Here is a 17,313-nt window from a genome sequence, read left to right on the forward strand (position 1 = left end):
CCTAAGTGTCCATCAGTAGATGAATGGATAAAGATGGGGTACATATACACAACGGAATATTATTCAGCCATAAGAAGAAAATAAATCCTACCATTTGCAACAACATGGATGGAGCTAGAGGGTATGATGCTCAGTGAAATAAGCCAGGTGGAAAAAGACAAGTATCAAATGATTAAGATGGAGTGTTTGTGGCCAGAAGTAAGATTTGAGATCATAAGCAGGTAAGTGGTTAGGTACTGTTCACTCCTCAGGCCTTGGAGAGGTCACCAATCAGTGCATAAGGGACCACTGGGCCATGGGGGCCACATAGGGCTCCGGGACAGGAGGGGCTGCCCTGGCAAGGAGGCCTCCGGAGGATGGAGAGGGCGGAGGGTTTGCTGGGGAAGGGCCCGGCCTCATCAAGGACACAGAAGCCTCCCAGTTACAGGGGCCCCTTGCCGGGCTGGCACCAGAGGGATCCCCACAGGGCAGCAGAGAGCCACCGAGGATGAGCGGGACTCGGCTAGGACACCAGACCTGCAGGAAGTGGGGAGCCACTGCAGGTTAGGCAAGAGAGGAAATGAGGTTTTGGTTTTATGAAGGTAAGGTGGGTGCCAGCACACTCACCCCACTGAGGGAGGTTCACGGCCCAGGCCAGGTCCCCCTGCCAAGCCAGAGAGTGAAGCCAGGGAAAGGCCACCTGAAGAACCCCTCCAAAGAAGCCTGGGTACACCCAGGACTGACTGGCACTGGGGAGAAAGTAAATCTCGGTGGGGAGGCTGGGCACTGCCTCCTTAGGTCACGCAGAAAGTCCTCCATGAAATGAAAGGCTCCACCTGCTTTCCCTTGGCAGGCACTGCGCTAGGACCCAACCACAGTGGGAAGGCGGTGCGGACATCCCCACTGCTGGGTCCCCCGGCAAACACTTTCTCACCCACGCTGGACAATGGGTCTCTTCCCAGGACTTGGGGACCTGACACCCGCAGGGGCGTAAGGCTAGCCCCTGCCTGGCAGCTGATGGTGACACCCGAAGCCCACCTGTAGAGCAAGGCACTCCATCCCCATGGGGAGGAGGCAGCACAGGGCTTCAGGAGGGAGTCGTTTAAAAACAAAGTAACAACGTCCGGAGACCTCTGGATTTGTCCCGGTCTCCTGCTGCTTTGTACCCCAATCCATAATGCCCTCCAGGGCAAATGAATTCTGAGTTGGGGCAGGATTTGTGCACTGGATCACCTTCAGATAAATGCTATCATACTACCAACAAAGTGAGGGACTGCACTTCATTGTAACTGTAAAGGAGACACTCACTTAGGGTGGCCCGAGGACTCTGAAGAGGGCCATCCAAACAGGGCCCTGAGCAAAGGGGAGCTCTACAGACACTTGGGGCGGGGTGCAGGGGGAAAACTTCTAGGCCGAGAACAAGGAAAAAGGCACTGAGGTGGTAATAATTCTGACATATCCAGAAACAACTCGGAGGCCTGCCGGCCCAGAGGGAGGGCGGGAGAGGAGGCAGGGGTGCCAGGGGCAGGCCGTGCAGGGACACTGGCTTCTTCCGTGAGAAGGGAACCACTAGAGGAAGTGCCATCACCCGACTTAGGTGTATGAGGTCCCCTGGCTATTGTGGGAGCAGCTGGAAGACATGAACCAAAACAGGCACCAAGACAGAGTCCGGTGGGCGCTCGTCTGACGGGTTAGCACTGGAGACAGAGACTGACTGGAACCAGGTGCGTTCCTGGGGTTGAGCTGGCAGGACTTGCTGAGGGTGTGGGAGTTATTGGGATGAGGAAGGAAGAGGGGAGTAGTTCCAGGTTTTGGAGAGTGAGAAGTCAGAAATCAAAGTTCATTTTAATGTCGTTTTCAGGGTGCCCATTAGATGCCCAGTGACATGAGGGATCAGCTGGAGGGTCTGCATACAGGTGGTCCCAGCAACACGGAGCCGGCTGAGGGTGAGGAAAGAGATGAAGGCCGATGTCTAGGCATCTGGGGGAGGCCAAGCAAACAAGGAGCCCTGCCCCGGTCCCCCGCAGCTGGCTGTGGCTGGGCAGCTCTGTGCTGCTCCAAGGAAGCAGAGGGCAGCTGTCAGTACTGCCAAGTTCAAGGATTGCTGGCACGGAAATCTTACTGGGCTTGGTGACAGACGCCTTTGGTGACTCTGTCAGGAACAATTTGAGGGGGCACCAAAGAATGCAGTGGGTTCAAGGGAGAATGAGAGGCAAGTGCACCCTTTGTTCCTCTTCTTTGCATGAATTTTGCTACAGTGGAGGTGGGGTGTAGGTGTCAAAGGAGGGTGAGTATCTCAAGACCCTGCTTCCCATTATTTTAGGTATATATCCAGAAGTGGAATTACTGGATCATATAGTAACCCTATTTTTAATGTTTTGGGGAACCACCAGTTTTCTTTTTGTACCATCTTATATTCCTACCCACAGTGCCTAAGGGTTCCAATTTCTCTACACCTGGACAATGCCTATCATTTTTTTTTCTGGGTAGTAGCCATGCTGCTGGTTTTGCCCAGGGTACGTGGTCAGGATGATCACTATTTTCATCAAATGTGAAAGCATTACCACCTAAAACAGAACCAGAGGATATTCAATGGACACTGTCACACATCACCCTCAGGGAAACAAAACTTAAAAACCGACACTAATTTCTTGTAAATGCCCTATTTATAGAAGACGAGACCTGTCTCCTGACTGACGACCACCTGTCAGGAATCTCTCCCCATCCTCCAGCCAATGAACTTCCCCCTTGGACTCTGGCTGTATGTTCCCCTCGCTCATAAACACAGCCCACCCTAAACCTGACAGAACCGTAGGTTGCTATAGTTTGCATTTCCCAAATTGCAATTCCTCTGCTATTCCTGAATAAAGTCCATTTCTGGTAATTCAAGCTTGCCTCAGTTTCTCTATTTTGGTTAACACAAGTGGGCTGACAAACTGGAGAATATTTTTAAAAAAAGAATAGTGTATGTCAGCCCCAGGAAAATGGAAAGAAAAAAAGGGAATTTAATGGGGGAAATTGGTTACACAGGTAACAGAAAGGCTGAGAAGCTAGAGAAGACAACAGCAGAAAGCCATTAATACCTGCCCCTTCTAGGGTAAAGGGCAAAGGGGTGTTACCAGTCCATTGGCTGGGTTCACTCAGGGGAAGCCAGTAACAAGGTGATAAGGGAAGTTGTAATGTGGCCAAAAGCAGCAGAAGGGAAAATAGCCTGCTTCTCCCCCCCCCGTTTCTCCAAAGCCAGGTGACAGGGGAGCACTGGAAAATTAGCCTGCAGGGTCAGCCCTGCTTCCATCCCCAGTACAAAGGAGGGCATGGAAGGAATGGTCCCCTGTGGCAAATAAGCCAAAGACCTGTCCTACTGTGGGCTGCTGCAAAGCTTAGCTGTATTGGACTTTACAAAAGGACTTCCATGTCACCATATTTAAGTTCACAACAGGCATTTATAAAGTCTAGCAAAATACAGGTTGCAATCAAGGGCTTCGGGAAGCATGAAAGTGACAGCGTTGGGCCTTGCAGCAGCCTCTCGGGTTCTAGCAGAATGGAGATGAAAGAGGGCCTGTCCTAGAGTTGCTGGCACAGACTTCAACAAATACTTTCACAACCAGAAAGGTGGGAACTCGGAGGAAGTGCACGTAGCTGGACTGCAGCAAGCAGCAGGATGAGCCTTAACCGATTAATGTCCGGGAGTCGGAACTAGCCAGGCAGAAGCCAGGCGGGCACAAGCCCTGGCGAGACCTGGCGGGGTGTGACCCAGGTGAGCAATCACAGGTTGAGGAACCTCGAAGCGGCTCTGGGAAAGAGCAGGGCGCGTGGGCGCCCCTCAGAACACGTCAGGAATGGACTGGAACGCAGGGTAGCTTATCAGTGACCGCCCGGCGAGTCGGGACACCTGGATCTGGAGAGGCGAACCAAAAATACATGACGAGGGCGCCACCACCAAGTCCTGGCCTTGGGGCTTGAAGGAGTCGAGAATACTGCCAGGCCTTCGCTGGCACAGGCAACAAAGGTGGGGGCTTGACCCTCCCTTTACCAAATATACAGCCTTCCCACGGAAACCACCCAGGTCCTGGCAGGCAGATCTGAACTTAAAAAAAAAATTTGAGACAACTGCAGGTTAGCACACAGGTTTGATAAATAATACGGAGATCCCGTGTACGCTTTACCCAGTTTCCCGCTCCGCCAATGGTAACAGTTCGCAAAACTAGAGCACAAAATGACCACGAGGTTGCGGGCCTCCAGGGGGAGACGCAGAGGGTCCCTGGAGAGCCGTTTTACACGCACCCCCCGCCGCCCCACTAACTGTTCATACGGACACGATTATCCGGGGCGGGGCAACGCCCACTCGGAAGAGGACCAGCTCGGCGCTAGGAAGGCAAACGCAGGGGCAGCCGCCGGACAGCACAGTCGGTGTGCGGCGCTGCCCCGCCCCTCCGCCTGGCCGGCCGTCAGTCCGGAAGAGCCGCTTCCGCCAAAGCTCCGGGGACCGGAAGTGACCGCGGCCCCTCGGCCCAAGATGGCGGACCTCCACCGCCAGCTGCAGGAGTACCTGGCGCAGGGGAAAGCGGGCGGGCCGGCGGCCGCGGAGCCGCTGCTCGCCGCAGAAAAGGCGCAGGATCCCGCGGCGGGGAGCGGGCCGGCGGCGGCGTGGCTTGGCCGCGCGGGCCTGCGCTGGACGTGGGCACGGAGCGCCGCGGAGGCAACGGCGCCGGGCCCGGCGTGCCTGCCGAGCGTGACGCGCACACAGCGGCTGGCGGCGAGCGGTGCGTGCCTGTTGCTGGCCGCGCTGTGCTTCGTCCTGGCGGCGCTCCATGCGCCCGTGCTGCTGCTGCGCGCCCGCAAGTTCGCGCTGCTCTGGTCCCTAGGATCCGTGCTGGCGCTGGCGGGCGGCACGCTGCTGCGGGGCGGGGCGGCGTGCGGGCGCCTGCTGCGCGGCGAGGAGACGCCCTCGCGCCCCGCTCTGCTCTACGTGGCTGCGCTGGGCGGCACGCTGTACGCGGCGCTAGGCCTGCGCAGTACGTTGCTCACGGCGCTGGGCGCCTTCCTGCAGGTAGTCGCGCTGCTGACCGCGCTGCTCTCCCTGCTGCCCCGGGGCGCGGGCACCGTGCTGCGCGTAGCGCTCGGGCGCCTGGGCCCGGGTGCCAGCCTCGCCAAGGCGCTGCCGGTGTGAGAAGCTCGAGACGCGCCGACGGGACTGGACGCGGAGCCGGCCACCGAGACGCGCCCGATGGGATGGAACTTGGAGCCGGCTTCGGGGACGTACCCGACGGCACGGGACAGGGAACCGGCGCTGGGGCGAAGCAGTGCACCTGCGGGTTCCCAGGTGTGCGAGACAAAGGCCGTCCCCTTACTCTGCCAGCGAACCTCTACGCTTTGAGCCGCGGTTACAAAACAAGACACGAGCGGTTTTGGGAAGCTGCTCAATTGCAGCGTTTTGTGTTGCTACTCGGTAGTATGTGCTGTGAAAACGAGATTTTTGTGGTTGAATGGGGGAATATGCCGAAACATTTTCGATAAATTACTCGTGCATTAACTGCAGTTTTAAAATTGAGGTTGCTAGAAAAAAAGATGGATCTTCAGTTTTTATTAGCTGCCCTTGTGACTTTTCTTTTGTCATTATAAAAAAATACCCATTGGTATATTGTACCTTAACAAGCTGCTTTTGTTTTCTTTGGGTCTCGGAAATTCTTCAAGGTGAGTGGATCACTAAGGCTATCAGATTAAACACAATTTAGCCACCGGATTTCTTAAAAAGTACTTTAGTCGACGGTTTACCTTTTTTTTTTTGCTTTCCGTGAAATTGTAAATAGTGTGCCTTATAAAATTAAAAGGAAAACTGATTGTGTATTAGATGATGACAGTGATTGACCAGGAAGGAAATGTCTGCCTCAAGCAGCATGGTCCGTAAAGTGCACGTATATGCTTCTGAGAGCAGACCCAAGTAGGGGGCTTCGGGGTGGCAGGAAGATAATTCTACATCCAGAGTACCGTATTTGATGGAAACCATGGATATCTTCAAGTTTTAGTTATTCCTAATTCTATTACCTGTTTTTTAAACTGATTTACACTTTGTGGGCTAATGCTAATGCAATGTATGATGTTTTTCATGTCCAACTGGCAAATAACCCTTCATTTTAGGTTCAGCATACTTTTATCTCTGACCTTATTGTATCCCTTAATTTATTGCCAGAAAATATGGACTCAGTATTCTGAAGTCCAGGAAACTACATGTTTTGTCGTTAGCTATGTATTAACTAGGAAGTAAAATGTATTTAGAACTTTACAGTTTTATGCCAGTGGTTCTTAATTTATATCAGTATTACTTGAAGAGCCAAACCTCAGATCATCAGTTCAGTCAGAAGCTGGAGAGGTGGGGTGGGGGTGTGAACCAGGCGTCAGTATTTTTTGAGAGCTTTCCGGATAACACCACGTTCAGCTGAAGTTGAGAACCACTTCTTTGTGCATAGGATTTGAAAATAATTGTTTTCAGGGGCTGGATTCCATTGTTGCCCAAACAGGTGTGTCAGGCAGCAATGGAGCATTGCCTTTTCATCTGAGGTCAAGGTTTGTATTCCTCTGTCCTGATCAGTGTCCTGAGCCCTGCCTCAAGAAGTGACTAATAAAGCGACCAACGTCCACACTGCAGGCTTACCGGCTTCTTTGCCCACCCTCGCAGCCCTTCAGTATTCTCAAAGAATATTGTTGTTCCCTTATAAGTAAATAGGGCTACCTACCTCAGGAGGAACAACCAAGAGGGTGTTTGTAAAAGCAAATGTAGTGTTTTAAGAGAATGATTTATTTTTTTTAACTGGGAAAAACTTGAGCCATTGGCTGCTCTTTCTATCCCCTAATTAAATGTCTGTTCTAGTTCTAAAGTCCTCCACAGTTTGCACAGCTGGAGATTTTACAAAACTGTTCTCCAAACATTTTCTCAAGAATTCAAACACTGAAAATGTAGCTTTTATAAAATTCAAAGAGTACCTTGTATTTTGACAGTGATGTTTTAAAATGCATATATGCATATATATATATATATATCCTAAGTATTTAATAAATATATAATGTAGAGATTTGTTTTCTCTAAAGGAATTCATTTCCCAAATGTGATCTGGTCATCTGCTTACTGAGGAGCTGTGTTCTTAAACATGACCCTAAAATGTTACGATAAAGTCCTTAACTTTTGAACCTCAGAAAAAGAAGTGTAATCTCAATATGGGTTTGGTCTTGGGATCCCTTTTTAGCTTCTCAGAATTTGATTATTACAACTTGCTTTTAAGCTATACAAATAATGGGCAAATAAAGGATCTTCACAAACTAAAGCAATCTTCAGCCTCCTAAGTGTTTCCAGTGAGGTGCTGATAAAAGCTGTTTTTATTTCAAAGTAGAGTAAAAATTATTTACTTGTAGTCTCTAGACTAACACCCTACAAAGCAGTATGTGTGGTTGACATTTTCTCACTGCAGAAATTCTTTTATACTGCACCATTTAAACTTTTTTTTAACACTGTACAACTATGTCAGTATCTCTTTTCTAAGCAAGTACTGAGACTCCCAGCATACTAAATTTGCCAACTAAACTCGTCTCCAATGTCAAATGGAAGCTAACAATCTAAGATGTTCAGGCAGCCAGGGGACTGTCCTCCTCTGAATAATCAAGGCTTTCTTAGGAAAAAAAGGATCAGCATAGAAGTATTACGGTGATGTCTACAGAGCTGACCTTTTGGCTTCCAATCCAAACTGGGCCAAATGTCACATTTATTTAAAACCAACGGAATTTGTGGGAGAGTTCCTGGGCTTAAATTAGAACTATTCTTTGCCTTAAACACTGGTATTTCCACATAATACGTAAGAGGAGTAAATTATTTAAATTTTGCAGAACTTAAGGTCTTTTCTTCCATACCTTTTCAACTTAATCTATAAAATGATTTATAGTAATCAAAATAGTGGTGTAATTTCTGGCTACATCAAGTTCCTCTCATCAGAAAGAAGGCGTCAGGTCTCGGGTGACTGCTAGGAGAGGCACCCAAGGGAGAGAGAGCCCCTACTTGGCAGCCAGGTTTTTTTCTTCAGTGTATATAATCTATATCTGCTGAGCATGTCTAACTAAAAATCGCTGTGTCTACTTCAGTTAATGAAGTACTTCTCATGCTAATATAAAAATAAGTGTGACAGAGGAGATTCTGTCTAAAAACAAAGTTCACAGATGAAATTAACTTAGATGTAGGCTTCCCATCAAGTATGCAGTATTTGCCTACTTCCCACAAATATAAGCAATAATTATATACCCGCGACAGGATGCAACAAACTAAGGGTTTCCTTAAGGCAAGCACTTCACAAAACGTTTTTTGTTAATTCTTGCGTAAATCACATTCTGTATTCATACAAAAACAACTTAATGTTTTTTTCTCAAACTGTACATATAGAAACAAATTCCCAGTTGGACATGAACTTAGTCTGTGGAGGTGCTCCATGTCTCGTGACACTTAAAAAAAAAAGATTCCAGCTTTTATCTTCACAAAACAACGTGGGAGTTAGGGCAGTGAGGGTTGACAGGACAGAACAAGGCCAGCTGCTCTGGGGAGCCAGCAGCAGTCTCTCCATCGCGAAGACCTCTTCAGGGGCTCCTGGGATGCAGCTGCCCCGGAAAGAGAGTTCGGGGCTACATGATGCGGGCTTCCTTTTGTTGCTCTTTTAAGTCCTCAAGTTCTTAAATACTGTCCAGAGAGGCCCAGGGGTACTCAGCCCCGACTTCTACCGCCCCCTCCCCCCACCCCGTGAGGCTCCTCGCCTCGGCGGGCCAGAGTTCATGTTGCTCCCTCTCCCCCAGGTGCTACCACTCCGGCCCCCTCTAGGAGTACCACTGCCTGGAGGGCCCCCAAAAGGTTCATCTCTGTGGTACCCGTCATGGTGATCTCCATCCAGGGAGCTGGAACGCCCGGACTTTGGCACTCTCTGGGAGGGTCCTGGGCCCCCTCGGCCTGAAATGAAACATTGATTTCACATGTGACTCTCTTGTATCAGAGACTCAACTCCTGGCACACACTTTTACTCTGTGACAGTGGAACACTTCTGGGTCTTTCTTTAAAACAGTTCTGAGTACATTAGCAATGACTTAGGAAGCAACTAAGAGGTGCAAACTATTGGTGATGCTGACTAATTACAAGTACCGGAACTAGCGGAAGGATTTACTGTGATTGTCCCACAGCTACACGGCACTTCTGATTTCCTTTTAAATCGTCAGTGGAATGAAACATTCCTTGAAAAATAAAGTATAAAAAGAAAAGCACTAGCTTTTAGAATTATTTCTCCCAGGGATAGTTTTATTTGTTCCAGATTTGGGCATACAAAATTTCAGGTATCATAAAAATTCTCAGTTTAATTTTTTTTTCCTAAGAGGTGACAGGATTCGGCCACATCTACAATGCAAACTCTCAGGAGACTACTGCCAACTTTATTTTGTCTAAAATCTTCCATGGAAGTTGAATCCAGTTAAGATGAAGAGGTTAGGAAAGCTAGCTAGCCCCCTTCTACCGACCCCTCCTCCCTTGTGGTTCGGCCTGCACCGGGGACCCACACCAGCGGGCCTTGGGTGGGGAGCCCTGCTGGCGATGCGACGTAACCTCTGAGGGTCCTGCTCTGAGAAGCAGCAGACAACTCCGAGGCGCAACAGACGGAGCCCTGCCGCAGGGAAGCACACACTCGGCGGCAGACCGGGCAGGGACGCGAGCAGGGGTGCAGGGACAGTGTCCGTAGCCTCCGAATCCGGCACAGGGGCAGCGGCCCGACGCGCGCGAGCAGGCCGGCCGGGCACGTGGCGGCTACTGCCCGTGGCTAAAAGGCAGTGCTGCTTCCAAAAAGGTCCAAAGCTTCAACGTGTAGGAACAATCTACTGCCCCCCTGGAAACAACCCCTCCCATACCACATTCCCGTCTCAGTGACCCTTGGCACAAGCAATGATCTTCCCGGCAGCGCCGCGGCACCTGGACAGAGCTGGCCTGGAACCTGAAGGAACCAAGATTCCTGGGAGCCAAGCAGACACACCTGCGCGAGGCCGAGCGCCTGGTCCGGGGGGGGGGGGGGAGGGGGGGAAGCTCGGCCTGCCCGTGGCAGGAGCCCAGACCGCATCTGTGCCACATCGGGGAACGGGGGCCGTGGCAAAGCCCGAGCCCTGGCCGGCAGAGGGAGCTCGTACCCTCAGCACCCTCGCAGGGACAGATGGGGCAGGGGCCTCCCCTGGCCCCTGCAGCCTCCCAGGCAGGGCACCGCCGGCACCCGCCGCTCACCTTTGCCTCCTCGATCTTCAGCAGGCCCCCCTGGGGCTTCCATCTCTCTGTGCTCTGAGGCCCCGGGCCCATCGTGCCAGGGGCGCTTTCGGGGCGGCAGGGATGCCATGTCCATGCCCTGCAGGGAGGAGGAGCGTTCCCTGCTGGCGGGGGAATGGCCGTCGGGAGGGGCGTGGTCGGGGCGGGCGGCATCCCGGAAGTGCTCGTGACCCGGCCCTGCAGGTGGAGACAGAGCCCGGGCGGCCGGCCGTCCTTACTCAGCTCAGGGCGGCCGAGGGTGACAGAAAGTACACTGCTAAGGACAAGTATTAACTTAGGCACCAATATACTCATTCATGCAAGAAACGGTCGCTGAATACCCACCGCAGGCCAAGCGTAAAGCACATGCTGAAGACCTACAAAGTCAAGATCAGAAATCAATGCAGCTCCTGCAGTAAGAGGCAGCTACGGTCAGGCACGCGGTTCTCAGAGCTTTTAGTCTCAGGGTGTCCTTACACTCTTAAAAATAATTTAGGACCCCCGGAGATTTCATTTATTAGAGTTGTATCTAATAATATTTGCTACAATAGCAATTAAGACTGAGAAAACCTTAACTGTATTTTCCAAAAATAAAACAACGTAGTGAAGAGTTGGTACAGTTTTCTTCTGGACAAATCCATTTATGTCTGGCCCAAGAGAAGGCCGGTTTCTCCCCGTCTGCTTCTGCACTCAAACTCCTGTGATACAGGGCTGCCCTGCAAGGCTGTGAAGACAACCCGCCCATGCAGACAGGAGGTGGAGGGCCTCAGACACACTGTCAACGGCTGGTCTTCCTCACCTGGCTCTCTAGTTCCATCCCAGGAGTCTGCTTTCCGTCCTCCTTCAAAACGAGGGAACTCGTCGGGAGTGGGAAGTAAACCCTTCCTTCCTCCTGCACAACGGAACCAGACGACACCACGCTCGCCGACTATTCCGGGGGCGTTCACAGCAACCCACCGGCCACCCATCCTCCTCGGCGCGCGCTCACCTCGGGGGGTGCCCCGACCTCGGCCTCTGAGTTCACGTCCTCGGGCTGCTTCATCAGAAGCATCAAAATTCTCCTCTGGACCGAAGTCTTCAGGGCCAGGAAAACCATCCCTTCCTCTGGGGGGCGCACGACCCTCATGTCTCGGCGGCGCTCCTCTTCTGAAGCTGTGGGGACAAAGGGGCAGAATATCCACCTAACGGAATACCTTGCAGCTCTGAGTTCATGTTTCAAAGAGGCATTCACGATGTAGAAGATATATGATGTTAAATGGGAGAAGAACAGTGCATTTTTAAACTATACGTTTTATAATCCTATTATTTCAGGTAGTAAAGAGGCAGGAAGAAAACACACCAGAATGTAGGGGTCCTTGAATTTTCTTTTAGACGTTTAGGAGTAATAGCAGTGAGCATTTTTAAGAACGTGTATCATGTCAAGCGCTTCACATGTAGTATTTCACTCCATTTCCTCCTCATACCCACAACACAAAGCTAAGGTAAGTGGCAGCTAAGGTCCAGAAAAGTGGTTCTCAGATTTTTACTCTCAGGATGTCTTTACACTCTTAAAATTATTTAGGACCCCAAAGAGATTTTGTTTATGAGAGTTATAGCTAATGATTTCTGCCATTTGGCCAATTAAGATTGAGAAACCTTTAATTCATTTAGCTGTTATTTTCCAAAAACAATGTAATGAAAAGAGTGTAACTGTTTTCCACTTAGACAAATCCCTTTAAAGTAATTCTACCCTACCATGAGCACACTGAGGCACAGAGAGGTTCACTAATTTATTTAAGGACACACAGTAAGCATTGGGTCAGAACTCAGGCAGTTCTCACTCCAGCCAGGCTCTACCACTGCCTCCCAAATACTTCCCATTATCATAATAAACATTAACTACTTACATAATCAGGAAAAGGGGGGACTCACACCTGGCAACTCTACTAGACTTGCTCTGGGGCACCTGCTCTTCCTCCCGTCCCTGCCCCAGCCTCTGCTCGGGTGACCATGGGCACGAGTGGGCCTGCTCCACAGCTGGCTGGTGTGGGCAGGCACCTGGCTCATGGGTCACCCAGTGGCCAGTTGATGCCCAGCTCCCTAGCCAGCAGACATGTCACGGTCTCTCCAGGATTCTGGAGCTGGGAACTAAGTCAGCTGGGAGTGTGGCTGAAGCAGAGCCCTTACGAGGGAGGGAGCGCCAGCACCTGGGAAGCAAGGGAAGGGGCTCGAGCACAGGCGGGAGGCCATGGCAGGGGAAGGGCCAGGCCTTCTGCTATTTCTTGAGCCCCATGCAGTTACGTTTTATTCTGACACTTTCTGTTGACACTTTTCAAAGTTACAGTCAAACTGAAAGAGCTGAACAAATGCCCACACACCCTTCACCTAGTCAGTTCTGAAGACTTGGCCACGCCTGCTGCTCTCTATTTACAAATTTTTTCTCAACCATCTCTCAATCAGCACTGACACGACGCTTCATCCCTAAGTGTGTCAGTATGCTGCTGCTTCTAAGAACAAGGACTTCTGAATAATAACACTAGGATCACTCTGAACAACATGGAGCAATATACAGTCCGATTCAAACTTCTCCAACTGTCCTCAAAGTGCCCTTTACAGTTGTTTTTAGACCTGCCAATCATGATCACACAATGCCCTCATATCTGTGGTCTACTTTAATTAGAACAGTCCCTTTCCTGTATTTTATCTGTTATGACCTTCATATTTTTGAAGGGCCCATCCAGGTGTTTCGTAGAATGTACTACAATCTGAATTTATCTGACTGCGTCTCATGATTAGACCCATTTCCAGCAGAACTTCTTACACCTTCGCCGGGATCCAGTCTGTCCACTGCCTGTGAGGTGAAGGGGTGTGGCAAACACATTTTGTTGTTGCAAAGGTCCGTCTCCTCCTTTGCAGTTAAGTGGCCTGAGATGTGATGTTTTGGCACCGTGAGAACACCGTTTCCCCACAGTCCCTCACCCAGGTGTTTTGGCGTTTACTGGCTGTGCCGGGATCAACCATGACACTGATGCTTGTAAGGGAAGTGTCTTCCTAATTCTATCACACCTCCCACTCCTATCACTTGGTGTTTTACTATAAAATGGGCTTTCCCTTCTCAGCTCCACCACTCCAGCTACCTCGTTAGTAACTTTCTCAGCCCTAAGGTAACTTGATGAATCATGCCACTGCCTGCAAGCAAAGGGATGTGTGCCCAGGATACAGGCTGAAATGGCCATCTAAGGTAAGGGTGGAACTGGCCAGAGGAGTGAGGGGAGCAGGAAGAGTATTGGCTGAGGGCAATACTTCCCCAGGACGGATCAGGAAAGGGCCTCCGCACACAGCAGGGTCGGGGTTCTCCTTTGGTCCAGGCAGCCACCTATGGACAGCTTCTGTCAGAGGCTGAATGCTTGATTCTGCCCTTCTCTCTGTCTCACACACACACACACACACACACACACACACACACACACACACACACACATTCAAATGCTGAGCCCTTACACACACACACACACACACACACACATTCAAATGCTGAGCCCTAACCCCCACAGCACCATTGAGAGAAGGGGCTGTGAGAGGTGACTGGGGTTGGATGAGGTGTGAGGGTGGGGCCCCTGAGATGGGATTAGTGTCCTTATAGGAAGAGACACCAGGGAGAGCTGGCTCATTCTCTCTCACCATGCCTGAGGACACAAGGAGAAGGTGGCTGTCCATAAGCCAGGCAGCAAAGTCTCACTAGAAACCCACCCTACTGGATGTGGACCTGGGATTTCGAGCCTGGGATTCTCCAGCACTGCGAGGAAACAGATTTCGCATGTTTAAGCCCCATAGGCCATGGTGTCTTGTTGTGACAGCCCAGCTGACTAGTACAGTTCCTAACGAGCTGCCCCTCTCAAGTACCTCTCCTTATTTAGCAGCTTCACTTACTCAGCAGTTACGAAGCAACTATGGTGTGTCACCACTGCTGCCCTAAATCCTGAGGACACAGTGGTGAATAAATAGAACCCCTGCCCTCAGGATGCTGCCCCACTTCTGGGAGATACAGGAAATAACGACATTACTTAACGTCAAGCAGTGCTAAGTGCTATAAAGAAATACACAGCAGGGCCAAGGAGCTGGGTGTAACAGGAGGGAGACCTGACTAGAGACTGCATGTCAGGCAGAGGGAGCAATTCCAGCAGGGAAGGAGTAGGTTTGGCATATCTGAAGAGCGGCGCAAAGCTGTGAAGAGCAGTGCAAAGCTTTGAACAGCACAAGTCTAGGCTATGGGTCTGTCACTGGCAAATGAAATGTCCACAAATCGGTGCAGAGTAAAACCTCTGCACAAGATGCAAAGATCAGGAAATTAATTAAAGTTATGCTGATGCCAAAGCCACTGGAAATGAGGCTCTTGCAGATAGAAAAAGCCATTTCAAAGAGTGAATACTTGGACATCATTAGGAGAGGTTCTTAAATCTTTTTTTTTAAAACTCCCCTCTAATAGCTGCTTTCCCTAACCCGTTTCTCTCACCCAGGCCATTCTGTCACCATTCTTTTCTAACACATCCTGTGAGGATGGGGACTGCCAACCCTGAACTCAATCACCCAGCAGCAGCGATGAGAGCTGTGCCGGCAAAGGACAGGGCAGCACCCCGGGCAGGAGAGGCAGGGCGCTAACAGCTCAGCTGGAAGCCGCTGTGGCATGAAGCAACTGCGGGGACTTCAGAGTCAAGAAAGCACCCCACTTCTTAGTGTGACCCCTAATCTGTAAAATGCAGACAACGCCTATCTCACAACTCACTGGTACAGAGTAAATGCTCAATTATCACCATCAGCAATGACTCTGAGTCTCACCTGAGATGTCACTCATTCTTTTTCTCCATACTTCTATTCTTTTTTACCCCAAGCAAGCTGAGTGTTCAAGCCTGCCCTTAACCTTTGGCAGCAAGATTGTTTTTCAGTTTGATTTGACTTTTAAGATGCTTAGGCAATTATAAAAAAACTGTCTGCTTAACAATTCCTTTATTCCCCACCTAGGTATTTATTTCATCATTCTAATCAAGCCACCTGGAGATATCTACTTGGACCCAAAAAACATAATAGGGTACTCCTGATCCTCCATCTCTTTAAGGAGGAACAAAAAATAAGCAGAAAGAAAAAGATTTCTAAGTTATAAAGAATCACATGAAGGTGAAAAGCATGTAGATATTTTCTAAGTTTAAATGCAAAACAGAGAGAGCGTAGGGCTAGCAATCAATACATTCCTCCCCCCCGAAGTGAAAGAGGAGAGACTCTTGTGGGAAGAACAGGTAAAAAGCTCCAAGGAAGAAGAAATGGACCCATAAAGTGGCCGGCCCACCTTTCTTCTCTGCGCCCTCGAAAACGTGGGTCCTCAGGATCCCGGGGGAACCGCTCCTCTCCAGGTCTACGGCCTTCCCAAGCCCCGGGCGGGCCCCGGGCTGCTCCCCGGCCATCCCCCTCGCTGAAGTCCCTGTGATCAGGAGGAAACGGAGGCCCGGGGCCCCCACGCCTCCACTTCTCTTCTTGTGGTAAAGGTCCTCCTCGCCCCTCAAATTCCCGTAGTCGGTGGCCAAAGCGTTTGTCAGGGTGGAAGTCATCTGGTCTGTTGAAGTCGTCAGGGAAGTCGGGGTGAGGCCCACGCCTATCAGGGGGACCCCTGCAGTCCTGGCCACCCCGGAAAGGCCCCCTCTCGGGACCGTGCTCAGGGCCGCTGCTCTGCTCATGCCGCCTCTCTGACATGGGGCCCATGTGATGGTTTGGAGGGCCGCGGGAGTCACCTAAAGGGAAGAAAACGGATTTCACACGTCTTCCAGGAGTCCTGCCAACACAGGACTAGTTTCAGCACCTTAACGTTTCAGAATGCATTTTTATTCCAAATGCTTTCCCTTCTCGGTGCTCAGCATAGGCTGTCTGGGCCCCTGGGGGTCTGCAGCACACACGGCCTCCCTCACTAGCTGAGCAGCTCCACCCACAGCAGATGCCGGACCTCAATGGGTCAGCAACCGCTCAGGTGCCGGGAGGAGAACCCTTCAGGCATGAGAATGCACAGGCACGAGCAGCCCGTCCCTAACCGCACTCTGAGGGGACCTCCTGAGGCCCCCCAGCTCCACGCCCAGGGAGGAGATGAGAAATCCGTGCTGCAGGCCAGGAAGCCAAGCGCGGCGACCGGGCTCTGGCCTTGTGAGGGCGTGCAGAGCCCTTTACGGGGTACTGGGCATGTGCTACTGCCACCGAGAAAGTCTCCTTTACCCCCAACTCACTGCACTGACTCTTAATGAGGCCCCCTGACAGGTGCCTGGGACCCCAGCCTCTCTAACAGCTGCTTTGCGACCACAGCCTCGCGGTACCTCAGGGTGTATGAAAATTTTTTCTGCCCTCTTCCATGCCCCTCATCTATATCACCACACATCATCACCACTCTGCAGTGTTTGGAAGCCCCCTGAAGACTTTTTAAAATAGTCAGTACTTATATCACTGAATCAAGTACTGAATAAAATGGAAGGAGGCCTATTAAACTTGGTGCTGTGAACTGAGTTCACCCCCTAACTGTGAAGGATTTGTTTCCTGGCTACTGAACTACTGAGCCATAGTAAATGCATACAGTTTAAATCAAACCTTGTTAAAAAGCAGGCAGCAAAGGGACGGTCTTGTTTCTCAAACAACTATGTTCTCCTTCCCGGCCCGCTCACACTTTCCCTGCTTGCCCGGGCAGCAAGGACCGACTCTTGGGCACGCACATGGGTGGCCACGGCTCTCGCCCACCAGTGCCCTTCCTTTCATGCCTGTTCATTTCTCCAGTCCCTTCCAACCCACCTCACAGTCCAGCAATATGATGGATTCTTTTTTCTGTTCAGCCCTGTCGCTTCTGCCCCCTCTACTGCCACTGAGCCGGGCCTCCCCGTGCTGACGGAGCTGCTTGGCCCGGCCAGCGTGCAGACGCCCTGGTGTGTCTCCTTCGGGTAAGCAGGCGCACACTTCTCTGCGTGTTCCTGCAGCTAATGGCTTCTCTGACTTCACGTTGCCTGAACTTGGTGTGACCGCAGACACAACAG

General features: G+C 51.0%; 2 protein-coding genes across 2 annotated transcripts in view; one reads left to right on the forward strand and one right to left on the reverse strand.

Moving 5' to 3' along the window:
* The first annotated feature begins 4,470 nt into the window (after nucleotides 1-4,470).
* On the forward strand, nucleotides 4,471-7,298 carry SFT2D3 (SFT2 domain containing 3). The gene has a single exon (XM_036884351.2). It carries the CDS (start codon nucleotides 4,496-4,498, stop codon nucleotides 5,147-5,149), a length of 654 nt encoding a protein of 217 aa, XP_036740246.2. The 5' UTR covers nucleotides 4,471-4,495; the 3' UTR covers nucleotides 5,150-7,298.
* A 1,010-nt stretch (nucleotides 7,299-8,308) lies between these two features.
* The window catches only part of WDR33 (WD repeat domain 33), a 92,439-nt gene continuing 83,434 nt past the window's right edge, over nucleotides 8,309-17,313 (reverse strand). Inside the window, exons 18-23 of the mRNA XM_057505441.1 lie at nucleotides 15,600-16,038; nucleotides 11,268-11,431; nucleotides 11,079-11,171; nucleotides 10,262-10,477; nucleotides 8,878-8,956; nucleotides 8,309-8,613 (exon numbers count right to left, since the gene is read on the reverse strand). Coding sequence (XP_057361424.1) covers nucleotides 8,385-8,613; nucleotides 8,878-8,956; nucleotides 10,262-10,477; nucleotides 11,079-11,171; nucleotides 11,268-11,431; nucleotides 15,600-16,038 — 1,220 coding nt within the window. The 3' untranslated portion in view covers nucleotides 8,309-8,384. The remainder of the gene's footprint in view (nucleotides 8,614-8,877; nucleotides 8,957-10,261; nucleotides 10,478-11,078; nucleotides 11,172-11,267; nucleotides 11,432-15,599; nucleotides 16,039-17,313) is intronic.

This window comes from Manis pentadactyla, chromosome 8, assembly GCF_030020395.1.
Source record: "Manis pentadactyla isolate mManPen7 chromosome 8, mManPen7.hap1, whole genome shotgun sequence".
NCBI lineage: Eukaryota > Metazoa > Chordata > Mammalia > Pholidota > Manidae > Manis > Manis pentadactyla.

What these genes read in the sequence shown, in the direction of transcription:
- SFT2D3 (XM_036884351.2), top strand. Translation starts at nt 4,496, where the DNA reads ATGGCGGACCTCCACCGCCAGCTGCAGGAGTACCTGGCGCAGGGGAAA.